The sequence below is a fragment of the Glandiceps talaboti genome, chromosome 14 (assembly GCF_964340395.1).
Source record: "Glandiceps talaboti chromosome 14, keGlaTala1.1, whole genome shotgun sequence".
In the NCBI taxonomy this organism is placed as follows: Eukaryota; Metazoa; Hemichordata; class Enteropneusta; family Spengelidae; genus Glandiceps; species Glandiceps talaboti.
In genome coordinates, this window is record NC_135562.1 from 8859693 (window position 1) to 8877633 (window position 17941).

The 17941-nt window shown below is 36.2% G+C and overlaps 2 protein-coding genes across 5 annotated transcripts in view; both read left to right on the forward strand.

The window, feature by feature from the left end:
* Positions 1–188: 188 nt before the first annotated feature.
* Positions 189–12207, forward strand: LOC144445484 (uncharacterized). Of its 2 annotated transcripts, none has more exons than XM_078135047.1 (9): positions 189–545; positions 1966–2100; positions 2224–2445; positions 4327–4611; positions 5939–6325; positions 6958–7203; positions 8060–8215; positions 8432–8507; positions 9100–12207. In XM_078135047.1, exons 1-9 carry the CDS (start codon positions 473–475, stop codon positions 9518–9520), a joined length of 2001 nt encoding a protein of 666 aa, XP_077991173.1. In that variant the 5' UTR covers positions 189–472; the 3' UTR covers positions 9521–12207. The 2 variants fall into 2 exon arrangements, with proteins under 2 accessions (XP_077991173.1, XP_077991174.1); XM_078135048.1 differs by having other exon boundaries at positions 1969–2100.
* A 1777-nt stretch (positions 12208–13984) lies between these two features.
* The window catches only part of LOC144445558 (scavenger receptor cysteine-rich domain-containing protein DMBT1-like), a 9548-nt gene continuing 5591 nt past the window's right edge, over positions 13985–17941 (forward strand). Inside the window, exons 1-5 of one of the 3 annotated variants that reach the window (XM_078135159.1) lie at positions 13985–14484; positions 16213–16347; positions 16694–16828; positions 16944–17165; positions 17663–17941. The exon at positions 17663–17941 is cut by the window's right edge and continues 6 nt beyond it. In XM_078135159.1, the coding sequence (XP_077991285.1) occupies positions 14406–14484; positions 16213–16347; positions 16694–16828; positions 16944–17165; positions 17663–17941 (850 nt within the window). In that variant the 5' untranslated portion in view covers positions 13985–14405. The remainder of the gene's footprint in view (positions 14485–16212; positions 16348–16693; positions 16829–16943; positions 17166–17662) is intronic. The other 2 variants (XM_078135160.1, XM_078135161.1) reach the window with 2 other exon arrangements.

Sequence of the window (17941 nt, forward strand, 5' to 3'; positions counted from 1 at the left end):
CTTTGTTAACTCTGACCCCTGTAATGCAATGTATTTGATTTAAAGTCGTTCAAATACACCACGAGATAACAATTTGAATGATTATGGATGATTAGTATTGAAAACCAAGAATTACCAAACAAAAGCAAACTACTTAGGCTTAATCCTTGTTGAGGGCGCTCGTCTCTCCGATTTCCGTAAGCGTCAGCGGTTAACTCATACAAAAAGTCCTGTACCAAAACATGCAACGGCGCCAGTCTCTTGGCGTACATTCAACAAGGTACTTGCAGGTTATACCATGGGGAAAGTTGTAAAGTACCAAAGTTTCGGAGTACCAAGGACGAGAACAGATTTACTGTGACATATAAGGCGTGTTTCAATAGCCACCTTTGCGAGAAAGTTTTACGTTCAACTTCGAAGACCACTCCTCAATAACCCGGAAGTACGAGACGATAATTGAAACACAACCAGGCGTTACTGAACTATCGACAGGATGTCGTCTAAAATAACGCATGTTGGTCTTGTTTTTTGTACTCTTTGGGCCATTTGTTATTCTGCGGCATCAGGTAAGATACAAGTATAGGCCTAATGCTAGACAGTGCAGGGTATTACTATTATATACAAGGAGTGTGAATAGGTGAAACGCTGATCCCTTAGGCACTGCGCTGTATTACCCCAGTATAGACTATAGTCCTTTTGTAATTGTTTAATGTAAGAATGGACACCGTACATGCGCAGTAAATTGAATTGTATAAGTCATTCACACATCTGGCTGTCACATTGACCAAGGAACAAACAGAAGTGTCATAAGTTACCTCCCTGTCGTACAAACTGTATTAGGGAACGGACAGAATTTACGAGGGGGGGGGGGAAAGCGGGGCCTGAAGAAAATAAAGTTGCGAGGGGGGGGGGTCTTGAAGGGCGCGCGCGAAATATTTTGTTAATGATTTTAACCAAATTAAACCTCAGGAGCGGTTGTTTACCGAGTACATTATGAGTTTAATGAGCCAATATTTAACGAGGCGGGTGATTGTCATCAAATGTATTGCTCTCTCTCTCTCTCTCTCTCTCTCTCTCTCTCTCTCTCTCTCTCTCTCTCTCTCTCTCTCTCTCTCTCTCTCTCTCTCTCTCTCTCTCTCTCTCTCTCTCTCTCTCCCTCTCTCTCTCTCTCTCTTTTCTCTCTCTCTCACTCACTCTCTCTCTCCATCTCTCTCTCACTCATTCACTCTTTCTCTCTCTCTCTCTCTCTCTCTCTCTCTCTCTCTCTATCTCTCTCTATCTCTGTCTCTGTATAGGGTAAAATGTAGACAATATAGCCATTCAATAATGTACTGAGAATAAACCTGGAGTATTGAGGACAATGTGCAAGTACTCCATTGCTCTCGGCAAGTGAAATTTTATGAAGTTAAATGGCCTCCCACAATTCCTATATTGAAAAAGGGCTCAGCTGTAGAGGGGAAACCACTCCCACACACTCATGGTGATGCGATTATGGTGATGCTGTCACCCCCCCCCCCCAATCAACATTGAAGGGGAAAATCTTGCTAGTCAAGTATCTCCGTCCAGGTATAGGTTACAGCCCAATATGAGACCCTCATGTATTTGTAAAGTTCTAGACATTTCATATAATGTACTGACGCTGAGGCCGAATGCTACACAACTGTGCATATCCAGAATGGCCGTCCTGCCGTAAACACTAGTGTTTTTGCCAGGGCACTAGATGAGAGATTTAAAAAAAATACACATAGCGCCACGCCGTGAACAGGCTAATACTGTGTTAGGTTGGGGACAAAACTTGTACTGGCAGTACATGTATTTTGTTTGTTTGTTTGTTTGTTTGCTGCTGCTGCTGTTGTTGTTGTTGTTGTTGTTCTTTGTTTATTTGTTTTTTGTGTGTTTTTTTCTGTTTTGACAAGGTCGCACGCAGACTGTCACGTGACAGCTACATTAACATATTTACAGAATATGGTTGATTCTTTTTTTAAGCAGATAATATTCGTCTTTCTGGTGGGAAAACTCCATTTGAAGGACGAGTGGAAGTGTTCTATAATGGTTCATGGGGAACTATTTGTCGTGATGGATGGGATGAACAGGACGCACATATTGTCTGTAAAGAACTTGGTAAGCATATTTTTGAATGGTCGAACAGTGATATTTTGTCTGTTCTGAAACTAATGACAATTGAGTAGTCGTCTGCGCTTACTGACAGCATTCTTATTGATTGTATTTATGTATCATTTGTAGGATTTCCGGGTGCGATGGTAACAATTAACAGCAATTTGGATCAAGCCAATCCTTTTAGAGAAGGGGATGGGTATATATGGTTTAAAGACGTCGATTGCAGTGGGAGTGAAGTAACCATTTTTGACTGTGAGAAGGAGGAAGGACCATTCAATCCCAATTATCAAGGAAAAAACAACGACAACACTTGTAGTCACGAACATGACGTATGGCTTTATTGTATATGTACGTATATCCATGTATTGATTTTATCAATGATGTTTGAAAGTATGACATCATTCATAGAATGCTTACCATTTCCTGGGCAATGTTCAACGACCTATGATGACCTTTCACATCATTCATTCCTCGCTGTTGGGTTTTCCCAGCATGTGTCTTCAGTAAAAACGAAACTTCCTAGTATTGCAAATTGCCACCCTTCGATGACATCACCGTGTTTCGTTTAATTATGCATAAAGAAGAGGAAAAGCTGTCCCCCCAAAAAAAATTACACACACACACACACACACACACACGCATGGACATACACATGCACGCACATACATACACATACATAGACACAACATATATATATATATATATATATATATATATATATATATATATATATATATATATATATATTCATATGAATGTAAGTGTCTCGCTAGAGAAAACGATATGCTCAATGCAAATATTAGTAGCAGAGCATTATAGTCTTAATTCAAAAGAATAAGGATGTAATAAGTCGTTACTCAGAGTTTCGCGCTTTGGGCGATCGTCAGACGACTAAATTGGGATTGTCAAGGTCGGTGCATAAATTTGTATGTATATATTGTGTAACAAGATGGTCGGACTTTTAAACAGCGGCTACAAGAAAAAATTAATATATAACAAGAGTGTTAAATCTAACATCGGCGAGATATTTCTCCGTCTCATTGAGAGGCAATTTCCCCAAAACACCAAACTACATAAGATCTTCAACAAAGGAAATCTGAAGTTAAGTTACAGTTGCATGCCCAACATGTTGAGTATTGTGAAAACACACAAGTCAGTCAGTGCAGACCTTACACAAAAACCTAATAAATCCTGCAGCTGTAGAGATCGCAAACAGTGTCCACTCAACGGCAACTGCCTATCAACCGACGTAATAAACAGAGCACAAGTCACACCAGATAACAACAAACTATACTTTAGGCTAACAGAGAACACATTTAAACATCGATTCTCAAACCACAAGCACACATTTACTCATAAGAAGCCACAGTATAGCACAGAGCTATCCAAACAAGTTTGGAATTTGAGGGAAAGAAACCAGCCATATAATATCAAGTGAGATATCATCACCCAAGCGGCTGCTTATACAAGTGAGATGAAACGTTGTGACCTATGTTTAACTGAGAAACTATGTATAATCAATGCTGAAAAGAGTATGGTACTGAACAAAAAATCCGAGCTGGTCTCGAAATGTTGCTATGAAGGCAAATACTCGCTCGCCAACTGTAGAAGTAAACACCCGTAAAGAATAGTTTAGTCCGAGCATCTTGTTACGCAATATAAACATACAAATATATGTACCGACCTTGACAATCCCAATTTAGTCGTCTGACGATCGTCCAAAGTGTAAAACGCTGAATAACGACTTATTACATCCTTATTCTTTTGAATTAAGTATATATATATATATATATATATATATATATATATATATATATATATAACTCGATGAGTATCAATCTGCTAAGACAGTGCTCTATACCGCAATGGCAGAGCGTAATAGTTTTGGTAGTACTGGAACTCTTTCTTGGTTGTAACTCGGAGTTTCACGCATAGTGCGTTGTCTGATGATCGCAACCAAGAAAGAGTTCCAGTACTACCAAAACTATATATATATATATATAGTTTTGCTCTGCCACTGCGGTATAGAGCACTGTCTTAGCAGATTGATACTCACCGAGTTATATATATATATATATATATATATATATATATATATATATATATATATATATATATATATATATATATATATATATATATATATATATATATATATATATATATATATATATATATATATATAGCAATGGCAAACTGATAATGTATCGTTTTAAATATCTTTATAAGATCCCGGTTACTTTGGATGTTTTTCTGAAAAAGAAACTGATCCGGTTTTCCATGGAAATGAAAAGCCTGATGACGATCAAATGACGATTGAGAAATGTTTGAAGTATTGCAGAAAGGAATCTGAAGATTACGAATATGCAGCACTTAGGGATGGATCTGAATGTCGTTGTGGTAAATACCAACCATCGGGATATCAAGTATTGACACCTGCATACTGTACCAAAGTGTGTGCTGGAAGGCAGGACCAAACATGTGGGAATTCAGACGCGAGTACTGTATATTCAAGTAAGTTTCGTTAATTATATTTTTTTCGAACAATTCCATGGTATATATTCACCTATCATATCATTCAATAGTGCAATGTTTTAATAATGGATATGCTTGTATGTGTACACTTCTATCCGTTGCTCCGAATCTCATGAGCTCTCTTCACACCGTCTAGCCCAACGAGAAATGATGAAACAATAGTTGTTCATGCAAATGCGTACAGCCCCAACTGTTCAATTCTGTTACAACTGCCGATATCAGAGTGTGGACGAACGGTACCTGTTACAAACACGAGAAGTACACAACCCAATTTCATGAATAACACTTGACACAGTATGTTGGAAGTACAGAGACTTGTATTACATTTCATCATTTGACAAGAACAGTTGTGTGACCACTTTACATAATAGTCCATGTTAACAAACAGATTTCCAGTTCCCCTGGCATTACATAAAAAGGCCATAAAACTGTTCTTATCAAACCATGGTGTGTAATACATGTCACTGTTGTTTCAACATACTGGACCAAGTGTTATTAATGAAATTGAGTTGTTTACTTTCGCTGTTTGTAACAAGTTCCGTTCGGCCACGCTCTTGTGTCGACAGTTGTAGAATGGTGTAGACAATATATAAGTAGCCTCTTGATATTACTTATATACCATATTTGAACGTTATGTAAGCTGTTCCCAATAAATACAATTTTAATGGCCAGAATTCTGTTATTGATTAACAAGGACATGACTGTGTATGTGGCTTATTTTGAAACTGAAATTTCATCTCTGCATGCTCCTCATTGAGATAGATGTGGTGAATGAATTCGAAGCCACGGATACCCTCTAGACTAGTATGTTCTGAATACTTAGTGTTAACATAGCCACTTATAATAGAAATATTATGAATATATTTTACATCGAATCAGATATGATACCAACATTTTGCAAAAGATGAAAATTATTAGCAGTTTTCTCACGTACATCTTTCAGTCATCGTACGCGCTGTCTAAATCTCGCTATTGTTTGGAAATTACAAAAACAACAATACAAATGTAAAGAGGAAACGTGGTAAAAAGTGTATACTGCTATAAATATTCACTTAGCCCATACATACCTTCGTCATCTGTATGATTTTCTCGGGGTTTGAGTGGTAGTTTCACGAAGACATTTGATTTTATCATAACAACTCTGATATGTGCACAATTATGAAGTCTTCGGATTCCACACGAAATGTTTATTTATATACCTAATAATGAAAGATGTAAGGGAAAGCCAATTACATAATGATAAGTGTATCGTTGTATTTTTTGCAAATGATGTATAATGACTTTATTTACTTCATTATTCCTACAGCATCTCTAGGACAGTGTGGTTACCAAATAAATGTCACAAATTTAGAGAGTCGTGACGATGGGTGGATTACGTCTCCAAACTTCCCAGACGAGTATCCAGCTAAGTCAGAATGTGATTGGTTATTAACTGCACCACTTGGCTATCAATTTAACATAACACTCAGATCGGTTTATTTACCCGATGATTGGGGGTGGAAAAACCCAGATAGAATCGTATTCTACAAACTTGAAGGGAGGAGAAGGGATAAACCATTAATATTTAGTCACTCTAATGACATCAGAGGAGTTATAGATTACCATATTGGAATTACCGAAGGGAATATATTAGAGGTAGCTTTTCGAAGTGGGTATTATTACAACGATCGTGGTTTCTCTATATACTACAAGAGTAAGTAATGTAAAATATATGTTCGTATAAGTGTTTACAGTCTCAAATTGATAAGAGTATTATGTACATAGAGCCGGTGGGTATGAATGTCAAAAAAGTATGTTTCCACAACCTGGGATTTAATAAGCTGTCATAGGGCTGCCAACACCTTAATTAATCGATAGTTCCAGTAATATTTTATTTTTCAATTTCCATTTACTTGAATTGTATCGATCACTTCTGTGTTTTTTCCTCAAAAAGTCCCATTCATAATAACCACTAAATTGAGCGCTGTAAGCAAGTCTCACTAATTTAAAATTATAGGTTACAGCAACGTCTTGGTTTTGAAACCATTCCTTTAACTTTAAAGTAGTTACTAATGAAATTTCATTTAATATAAAGGCATTCACATAGCAAAAACTGATACAACGCTATCCATATGATGTTGGAGAGCCACAAATGGTCAAGGTATGAACGTTTTCAGCTTATATCTAGTGACAGAACAAGTCATCACATTCAGCCGTCGAAGGAAAGCAGTTAGGTACAACATTCTAGGGCGTGCAAACATACATACTGTACATAAACACATTTTAGCACAGCATTTGAATTTATTTTATAATACTCTTAATAATTGCATACATATTTTTCTGTAGGGATTCTTCAAAGTGAATGTGACGACAATCCTTGTCAGAATGCTGGCATGTGTCATAAAACAGATAATCACCAATATTGTGAATGTGCTGAGGGATATAAAGGGGAAATGTGTGAACAAGAGATCAACACATGTAACAGCAATCCATGTCAAAACAATGGAGAATGTCAGGAATTCACATATGCTAACAAAGACACCTACACCTGTATCTGTCCTGCTAAATATACCGGTAGGAACTGTGAGATGGGTAAGATAACATGTCATACATTTTGTGAAATTACTCCTTCTATAATATATTGTGATATCAGTATAGGCAATGAAAATGACAACATATTCAATTCGTCACATTTTTCACGAAAACTGCTATAATATGATTGTCCAGATTTACAAATGAACGCTTGTAGCAATTGTGGGAAAACTTTGAAATATTTTATACTTAGCGTTGTGTCTTGGGTTCCCAAACATTGCAAAGAACACTAACCCTGTACGTCAACACATTAGTGTAACTACTGTATTGTTATGTGACACAGACATATATTCATTACTATTACATTTTGTTAATGTAGTGATTTCATTTTAAAGGAATGTATATGTGATTAATATATACATCATATTTTCTATACCCGGAGATCCTATATAAAGATAAACTTACAATATCATTGAAACACATTAACTATACAAACAAATTAGTTGTCTTGCATCTAGTTGAGTACTACACCCCCTGTTAAAATCCTAGAAATTACTAATTTCCGAACAATTACACTGGTCAATTTTAAAACATCCGAGTTTTGAAAGAACGTAATAATCATAAAATATTTAGACATCTATATATCAGAAAAAATAGAAACCCATAAAACAAAATTAGATAAAAGCAATAACTAGACATAATTATAATTAATATGAGTGAAACTTTACATAAGAATCGGTATTTCAGACGTGAATTTGACATACCTTCTACTGTTTTGATGTGGGATACGGTGCCACAATTAAGCATCCGCATAGCCGATTGCTGTCCTTTAAGCAGAAGTAAAAAAGTGCCTTAATAATATAGTATATATATAGTTGAATGAATGTTAATAATTTCGCAAAAATTCATCCAATAGAAGCAAACATGACAAGTTCAGCCAGACCAATGACCGACTTGTCAACCCACCGAACACCATCTCACAGAACAACATCTGAAAATAAACCCGTGTACGAATTGAGCACAGCTCATCACCCTCCAGTGAAGGACAACATTGAGAGTTCACTTCCAATAGGTGAGTTAAAATACACTCTATCAGGTAAAGTTTTAGTGGATCCATTCTGTAGCCAAAAAGTTTAATTTATTCATCCATCATTAAATAAGGGATATTGAAAAAGCATAGAAACAAGCATGATATGGTATCGCAAACAAAGTATAAATTTAAAATTTTTTATGAATGTTTGTATCTAATAATATCTTAATTCAGTTGTTTTAAATTTTGTTACAACAGGTGGCATAGTGGGAGGTGTTGCTGCCATTCTCATCATCATTGCTATTGTGTTATTAGTCGTCATTATTTGTCGAAGGTAAGTCGGGGTAGATAGGATTGTGTGATGTTATATCATAGATTCATTTGTCCCACAAAGACGCACAAGCGCTATTGTCTAACATGTTGCATGTCTGTCTGTGTATCTAGATCTGTCTGTCTGTCTGTCTGTCTGTCTGTCTGTCTGTCTGGCTCTGTCTGTCTGTCTATGTATGTCTGTGTGTATGTATGTATGTATGTATGTATGTCTGTCTGTCTGTCTGTCTGTCTGTCTGTCTGTCTGTCTGTATGTATGTATGTATGTATGTATGTATGTATGTATGTATGTATGTATGTCTGTCTGTCTAGATATGGCTGTCTGTCTGCCTGCCTGTCCGTTTGCCTATCTGTCTGTCTGTTTGCCTACCCCCAGCTGCCTGTCTGTCTATCTATCTATATGTCTGTCTGTCTGTCTATCTGTCTGTCTGTCTGTCTGTCTGTCTGTCTGTCTGTCTGTCTGTCTGTCTGTCTGTCTGCATCTGTCTGTTTATTTCCTATCTTTATCTGCTGAAGCCAAAAGTAGTGCATGTTCGGAATGTCTACATAAATGTTATTAATTATTACCTTTGTATTTCCTTGAAACCTCTTTGTAGGAAGACAAGGAAGACAGCTGTATCAAAAAGTAATCAGTCAGCGAAGGTCAAAAGGAACGCCAGATGGCGGAAAGATGACTATGAAGAGGTAAATGTTGATGAGACTATAATCGGAGAGTGCCCTCAAAATGCGGCGGGACTACCAGAATATGCTCAAGCTATTCCTAAGGCAAAACGCACTAAAGCTGGTCAATTAAATGACTCCAAGAATAATGACAGCCAGGAGAATCCCACTAAACTGCCAGCTGATCATGGGACTAATAGCCAGGAAGGCTTTGTCGACAATATCATTTACGAAAGTGAGGACGGCGACATGAATGGACGAAAGGCGAGAGAGCACCCTAGCACAGAAGGATTTGTGGAAAATATTGTTTATGAAAGTGCAGATTTACCTGACGGCAACTGTTATGAGACCATTTAATACCATCACCACATTCGTTAGCTATAGTTTAGTACACGGTGACAATCGTAGACAACCATTATCAATTGATTTATATGTAACTCAACATAATTTTTTGAAGTGGCCATACCGATGAGGATTGGGCCCTGTTTTGGTATTTTGTATTTTTTGTATAATGTGAAACAACATGTGCCAAGTCCTTGTTGGTAACTGAATACATTGCAACAGATTAATAATATGTAAAATCTTTTTTAATTGTGTTACCTGTTTGCCATGTATCCAGTCACAAACACAGACTTTGACTGTTTTTGTCAATGTTGTTTCTTACCCACCTTTACCATACGTGTGACCCACTTAACCAACATCTCTGTCCAGTGGTAGTACCAGACACAGTACCACGTTTGGCTGTCTACAGCCCCCTGGGGAAGAGATCACCATGGGCAAATTAAGTCAAAGGTGAAACTTCGTCTCATACTCTCCACATTTACCCCCAGGTAGAAAGAAATGGTCAAATATGACTTTTCGTATAGTGATTGTTTTAGAAATAAGAAATCCAAAATAAATACCCGATCCTCATCCATGTGACCACTTTTTAACCACTCACCATATGATCTAATAGTCTGTTATGTTTTATAGAGGCTTGACAGAATGCCAACTTTGCTCACTTGTTGAAAAGTAATATTTGAAGGTAGAGATAACTGAACAATCTTAGGTTATTCGATTTAGCAGAGATGCACTCTGTACATATCATACTCAGACACAAAAACGTATGCATCATATTTGTAGTTACGTACAGTAATACCTTATTTGTACTGTAAGTTCAGAAACATTTAGTCCTCATAGAAGAAGGGTCGAGGCAACAGGGACAATATTAGTTGTGGGAACAAACAACGACAGATTGTGTACACAATAGTTCTTCATCTAGTTTATCCATGAAATTATACCTCGTTTCCCACAATGCAACATCCAAGATGGTGGGTTGAAGAGTTCCCTCTATAGTAACTTTAGAAAACAACTGTTCACAGTGACAATTTATTTGTTAAAGATCCATCATATGTCTTAAAGTATATTCAGTTTGATGATGGCGAAGTTTAAAATCAAGGAATTCGTTGGTAAGACAATTAGACTCGTAGTGACACCCCAAACGTCACGGCTGAATTGAGAAAGAATATTGGGGAATAATATGATTATACCATCGCCAGTAATATGAAAAACAAATCGGAGAAAGTAATGGCAATTTTGAACGTTTTGACTCATATTTCGAACGCAGCAGAATAAATGACGTAGACACGCGTTGTCATGACATAGACGCGCGTTGTCGTGACGTAGAACGACTAGATTATATATATTATTTCATATTTTTTGCTGACCCTCGCTGGTGCATGGTATAATAGTGCATGTACATTTAAGCAGTGTATACTCACTTTCAAACAATCATGCAGATATTGCTGGAATGAAATTTAGAGAGTGACAGATAGTGACTAGAACATGGTCATATGAACTGTTTGTTTGCATCGGTGTTGCTATGATACCAACTACTATCCAAAGGTCACAGTATTAATCATGTTGTTATTGTTCTTGATAATTCTAGCACTTACTATCAATAAGCAGATTAAAGTATTAAAAATGTTTTAAAAGTTTGAATAACCCATTAAAATTACACAAACTGCAACTGACACATTTTTTGAACATATTTTTGTTAGATACAATAATTTACTCGAATTGTTGTACAAACAGTATATGATTGCATCACCTACTGGTAAATGTATTTTTGTAGCTCTATACACGCTAACTGAAAAGAAATTGGGTCCTCACCCAAAATAACCACCCTCAATAGCGACCAATATTTTAACCTGTTTTTGTACTGTTCATGGATAATCTATACCTAACAATGATATGCATGTACAACATGTCTAATTATTGGTGTTTGACATCTTTCAGTGAATATATGTTCTGGTTGTCTAATTGAAAAAAAATGACACTCCATTTACAACTTGTACAGTTTTAACATGGTGACAGATTGACAATTGAGCTTTACGCTCAAGATTTAAACTTGCCACTACACTACCTAAATAACAGATACACTAATTAACAGATACAATATAAGTAAATGACAATTTTTTCAGTGAATATATCTTTGGTTATTTGATGGACAAAAGTCCCAGTTGCAGCTATAGCTAGATTGAAGTCCTAACTGAGAATGTCAATAGCTATTTACAAAACTATTCTACAGTGATTTTATGAAGCCACTGTAAAATGGCCAAACTATAACTATTGTCTCTTGCTAAACTATCAGAAAGAGTGTGTACTATCCTAAAACTGATAGTGTACAAGGGATAGATGAAATCATAGCGTGCAAAGGTAACATTTTGGTTACCAAACATTGGATTTCTTGGAATGTCATTGGATTCACAAAAATCCAAAGGATGTAATTTTTTTCCAATTTGACTTATTTTGACAAAAAAGCTTATTTTTGATCAGAGTAGTGAGAACTGTATCTTATTTTCCTGGGACCATTGGATTGCACGCATTAAGAAACATAGGCCACATTGCATTTATGTGTGACTATTACACACTAACAGAAGTAAAAAAAGAACAAAACAAAACACCATATGAAACTGTTAAATGTCCAGATATCAGGGAAAAAAACTCTAGTAAAAAGGTACAAAATTCACAATTGTAAATTATACAATTTGAAGTGCCTAATGGATAAAAAGACCTAAAAAGGTAAAAACATTTAGTCAACATGATATATGAAGTGCATATATCCATGGGAATACGTCACTCCAAGCCAAGCAGCTGATCAAAGTGCATCACCAGAAATGTGCTACTCTTGTCATCTAGTCAAATTGTAAATATACGACCTTCTAGCCAAAATTATAATATAATGCGCTTTTTTACAAGAAATAAAAATTAAGATTATTTTTTTTGAATCGTGTTTATTATTTATGGCAGTATTATCCTCCGACATTTTTTTCGGCTCGAAGTTGTTTTAAATGTATAGGAATTTAATGTGTTTTTGAAATGTCAATATTTTCTATATTTTTATCGTGGTTTGTAATGTCTTTGATTGTTGTACTATGTCTGTGGGTTTTTTTGTGTATGGGAGTGTATCCTACAATAACACTTAATAATAATAATTAATATTTGAGTTATCATGTTAACCACTAATCTTCACCAAAATGTAATCAATTCGACCCTCACTTTTCCAGTCTCAGGGGTAATCATTCCACAATTCCAGTGTACTCTAAATTCATCTGTAACTTCATAAATATCCTGCTAACAACCAGATATGTTACATGTAAAACATAACAAGTTGCACCTCTCCCATTGGCAACGGTAATAACGGAAAGCAAAGTATATATTCAACACAGCACTACATTTGATGGCAATAGTTCTAACTTTGATAGCTGGTTATTATGGCAGCTTGCCAACTAAAACACCCACATACAACATGTCTCGTTGAGTCATCAGTTAACAGGGGAAGAGTTTTTGCAATACGATAAGGCTATAACAGGGTATCGTGTTCACAATCGTTGGCACTAGTGCAGTACGTGTGTAAGCATTCAATATATCAAACACATACACTAACTTGGTTTACTACACACCCATTTCCTGTCTAGCCATCCATTAGTATAGTATACTAGGAAGTATGCTAGGAAGACAGTTTCGTTTGGGTTTTTTGTGTCAGTCGATAGTCATATGTTTCGAGGTCATAAAGTTTACTTATGTCATAAATAAACTATTCCAATTGCCAGATTATGGTTCTGACATAAACTGCTTACAGTGGAGTGGAAATGTATTTATGGTATCAACATCGTTAACCCAGGAGTGTTGTAAAGTTTAAGAATCTGATTTTAACTACATTTCTAAATCACCCCATTATCATCATCAAGATCACAGGATAAACAACATTATACTGTTATATGATCGTATTGATCACCTGCAGCATGTTGACATCAAAATTTGTCTTAACCTGTACATTATGGCATACAATGAGGAGACAGACAGACAGACAGACAGACAGACAGACAGACAGACAGACAGACAGACAGACAGGCAGGCAGGCAGGCATACATACATACATACATACATACATACATACATACATACATACATACATACATATATACGCACGCACACGCACGCACGCATACATACATACATACATACATACATACATACATACATACATACATATATACATACATTCATACATACATACATACATACATACATGCATACATACATACATACATACATACACACACACATACATACATACATACATACATACATACATACATACATACATACATACACAGACATATAGACATGCATATATACATGCATACATACAAGCGGGTGGGTAGCGGGCGGGAGGGTTTACATACAGAACGAGAGACACAGCCCCTTTACGGCCCCCAGTTAAATAATACCGTAATAACGTACGATTCAATAGGGAAGAAGGCCAAACTATGGAATAACAAAGTTATTAGTCAAGTTCCTATACAGTATAATACCTTCAGTGGTGGTTGCGGTTAGGGTACCGTTAGAAACCACGTGCACAGTCTGGTCATCCAGACTACAAAGTTATCGAAGTACAAGTTAAACGTAAACACCAGGCTGTCTTTTATTTGTAGGAAATGCAAGCTTTACACTGCACAATCTCAGCTGATTGTATTTCCCATATGACGTAGAGTGACGTGTTGAGGAAGTTCTTTGATTAGATCTTCGTGAATGTTTTGGGTGCACGTGACATATCCAATACAATATACATCCATCCCAAAACGGGACATGTTTAATGCTTTCGTCGACCAAACGTATACGTAATAGTATCCCGGATGTATATGGGCACCCCAACTGGATACACGACCACTCGTTTCGTTGGTGAATTATTACGGCAATGTTGTTTGAATTTACACGTCTTGGCCTTGTTCTCAAGACCATTTGGTTTCTAAGTTACTGTTCGCGTTTGGCATCAGGTATGGTAAAATAAAACTCATTCACCTTTCAGACTGTGATTTCTGTGTAGATGGCTATGAGATACAATTAAATGTGCATGTATACATAAGACTTTAATAACGTGGGTAGAGTTGACTTCTAAGCTCACTTCCGGTACATATGTACAGGAACAAAGATGTCAACCCTCTTTAAAGTAGTGTTTTGTTATAAACAGGATCTTCCTGGTCTGTGTTTTGTTCACACTGTTTTGCTTTCGAGTGGAACAGTGTTTGCAGTGTTTGCAGTGTTGTGAATCAATTTATTCACCATATATTCAGATGTTATTCCCAATATTTAGTTTTCGTTCAGCTGAGGAAAATACGAGTGATGATTTAAGGGACCTTTGTCTCTAGGAGTCGCTAGACGAATAGTGAAAACCCTTAGGTCGTGAGTACTTTCTGGGTGAATGAAGAAAAATATTCGAGAATAAAATAATCATACCAGAGCCAGTAATATCAAAGAAAAATCGGGGGTGATAATGGCAATTTTGAACGTTTTCACTCATATTTCGAGCCGAGCAGAACCAGTGACGTGGACACGCTTTGTAACATACACGCGCGTTGTCATGACGTAGACCGATATATATATATATATATATATATATATATATATATATAGTTTCTTCTTTCGCCACATAGAGTGCTCAATCACCTTCGAGAGCATATCATATATATATATATATATATATATATATATATATATATATATATATATATATATATGCGCGCGCGCGCGCGCGCGTGTGTGTGTGTGTGTGTGTGTGTGTGTGTGTGTGTGTGTAACACACGATAATAGTTTTGTTCTGAATATACCACGGAGAGTGAAAGTTTTTGTAACGAACTAATGAGTTAAGACAATGATGACCTTAAGATAACCCGTATCTATCATCACACATGTGTTGTGTCAGAATTTGCCTAGGCCAAAGGGAAGACTCATGCCGTCAGCAAATTTGCCTGTATTAAGATTGAATATAACATATAAGCAAGTTATGTGACAAAGTTTCCCGCCACGTATTAAGTATGACATCACAGATAGGAATGCCATTCAGATTTCCAATATCACATTGCACACTATATTCTATGCTACCTCACTTTAACTTGAGAGCCAGCAGCAGAACAGCGTGGTCTTAGCTTATTGTATTGAATCTAGTACTGCAATACTGTCCAATTTCAAAGATTGTCTGTGGTGTGGTGAATATTAGAACAAATTCGGTGTAATTTCTGGCAAAACGGTGTCGTCATTTTTACCCTGAACTGATCACACACGTTCTTTGTCTGTGCCCCATCTATGCCACGGCGGTTAATGTTGCTTCGAGAGCTTATTGTATTACCGACATGTCTCCTTTCATACTGATAAAATTCTTTAGTCTTATCAAACAAAACCGATTAGATAGAATGCGTCTTTGTTTTAAAGGAACCTATCGCCGTCAACGGCAATTTCTTTTGTTTGTTTGTTTGTTTGTCTGTTTGTTTGTTTGTTTGTTTGTTTGTTTGTTTGTTTGTTTGTTTGTTTGTTTGTTTGTTTGTTTGTTTGTTTGTTTATTGATTGATTGATTGATTGATTGATTAGTTGGTTGGTTGTTGGTTGGTTGGTTGGTTGGGTGGGTGAGTGGATGTTTGGTTGGTTTTGACAAGCTCGCACGCAGACTCACGAGTCATGAGAGAGCTACATTTGTATATTTACAGAATATGGTTGATTCTCTTTTTTAGCAGATAATATTCGTCTTTCTGGCGGGAAAACTCCATTTGAAGGACGAGTGGAAGTGTTCTATAATGGTTCATGGGGAACTATTTGTCGTGATGGATGGCATGAACAGGACGCATATATTGTATGTAAAGAACTTGGTAAGCATATTGTTGAATGGTCGAACAATGATATTTTGTCTGTTCTGAAAATAATGACAATTGAGTAGTCGTCTGCGCTTACTGACAGCATTCTTATTGATTGTATTTATGTATCATTTGTAGGATTTCCGGGTGCGATGGTAACAATTAACAGCAATTTGGATCAATATTGTTTGTTTGCTGTTGTTGTTATTGTTGTTGTTGTTGTTGTTATTGTTGTTGTTCTTTGTTTATATGTTGTTGTTTTTTTGTTTTGTTTTTTTTCTGTTTTGACAAGGTCGCTCTCAGACCGTCACGAGACAGCTACATTCGTATGTTTATAGAATATGGTTGATTCTCTTTTTAGCAGATAAAATTCGTCTTTCTGACGGGAAAACTCCATTTGAAGGACGAGTGGAAGTGTTCTATAATGGTTCATGGGGAACTATTTGTCGTGATGGATGGGATGAACAGGACGCACATATTGTATGTAAAGAACTTGGTAAGTATATGGTTAATGGTCGAACAATGATATTTTGTCTGTTCTGAAAAAATGCCAATTGAGTCTGCACTTACTGACAGCATTCTTATTGATTGTATTTATGTATCATTTGTAGGATTTCCGGGTGCGATGGTAACAATTAACAGCAATTTGGATCAAGCTAGTCCTTTTAGAGAAGGGGATGGGTATATATGGTTTAAAGACATCGATTGCAGTGGGAGTGAAGGAACCATTTTTGACTGTGAGAAGGAGGAAGGACCATTCAATCCCAATTATCAAGGAAAAAACAACGACAGCACTTGTAGTCACGAACATGACGTATGGCTTTATTGTATATGTAGGTATATCCATGTATAGATCTTATTAGTTATGTCCAGTGTTTTAAAGTATGAAATCATTCATTTACTTTGCTAACCATTTCCTGGGAAATGTTCAAAGACCCACAGTGACATTTAACATCATTCATTCCTCGCTGCTGGGTTTTGCATGTGTGTTCTGTAAAACGAAACTTCACAGTATTGCAAATTGCCGAGCTTCGATGACATCACGATGTCTCGTTTAATTATATGTAAAGAAGAACAAAAGTTGTCCCCCAAATTTATATATATTATATATGCTACTGATATTTGCATCGAGCACTGATCTCTCCAGCGAGACACTTACTTTCATATGAATATATGTGTATATATATATATATATATATATATATATATATATATATATATATATATATATATATATATATATATATATATATATATATATATATATATATATATATATATATACCGATGGCAAACTGATAATGTGTCGTTTTTAATATTTTTGTATAAGATCCCGGTTACTCTGGATGTTTTTCTGAAAAAGAAACTGATCCGGTTTTCCATGGAAATGAAAAGCCTGATGACGATCAAATGACGATTGAGAAATGTTTGAAGTATTGCAGAAAGGAATCTGAAGATTACGAATATGCAGCACTTAGGGATGGATCTGAATGTCGTTGTGGTAAATACCAACCATCGGGATATCAAGTATTGACACCTGCATACTGTAACAAAGTGTGTGCTGGAAGGCAGGACCAAACATGTGGGAATTCAGACGCGAGTACAATAT

Excerpts from the sequence above, each read along its gene's own strand:
- LOC144445484 (XM_078135047.1), top strand. The coding sequence starts at position 473 with ATGTCGTCTAAAATAACGCATGTTGGTCTTGTTTTTTGTACTCTTTGG. Across the intron at positions 4,612-5,938 it reads CGCGAGTACTGTATATTCAA|CATCTCTAGGACAGTGTGGT; the intron begins GTAAGTTTCGTT and ends TTATTCCTACAG. Across the intron at positions 8,216-8,431 it reads TGAGAGTTCACTTCCAATAG|GTGGCATAGTGGGAGGTGTT; the intron begins GTGAGTTAAAAT and ends TTGTTACAACAG.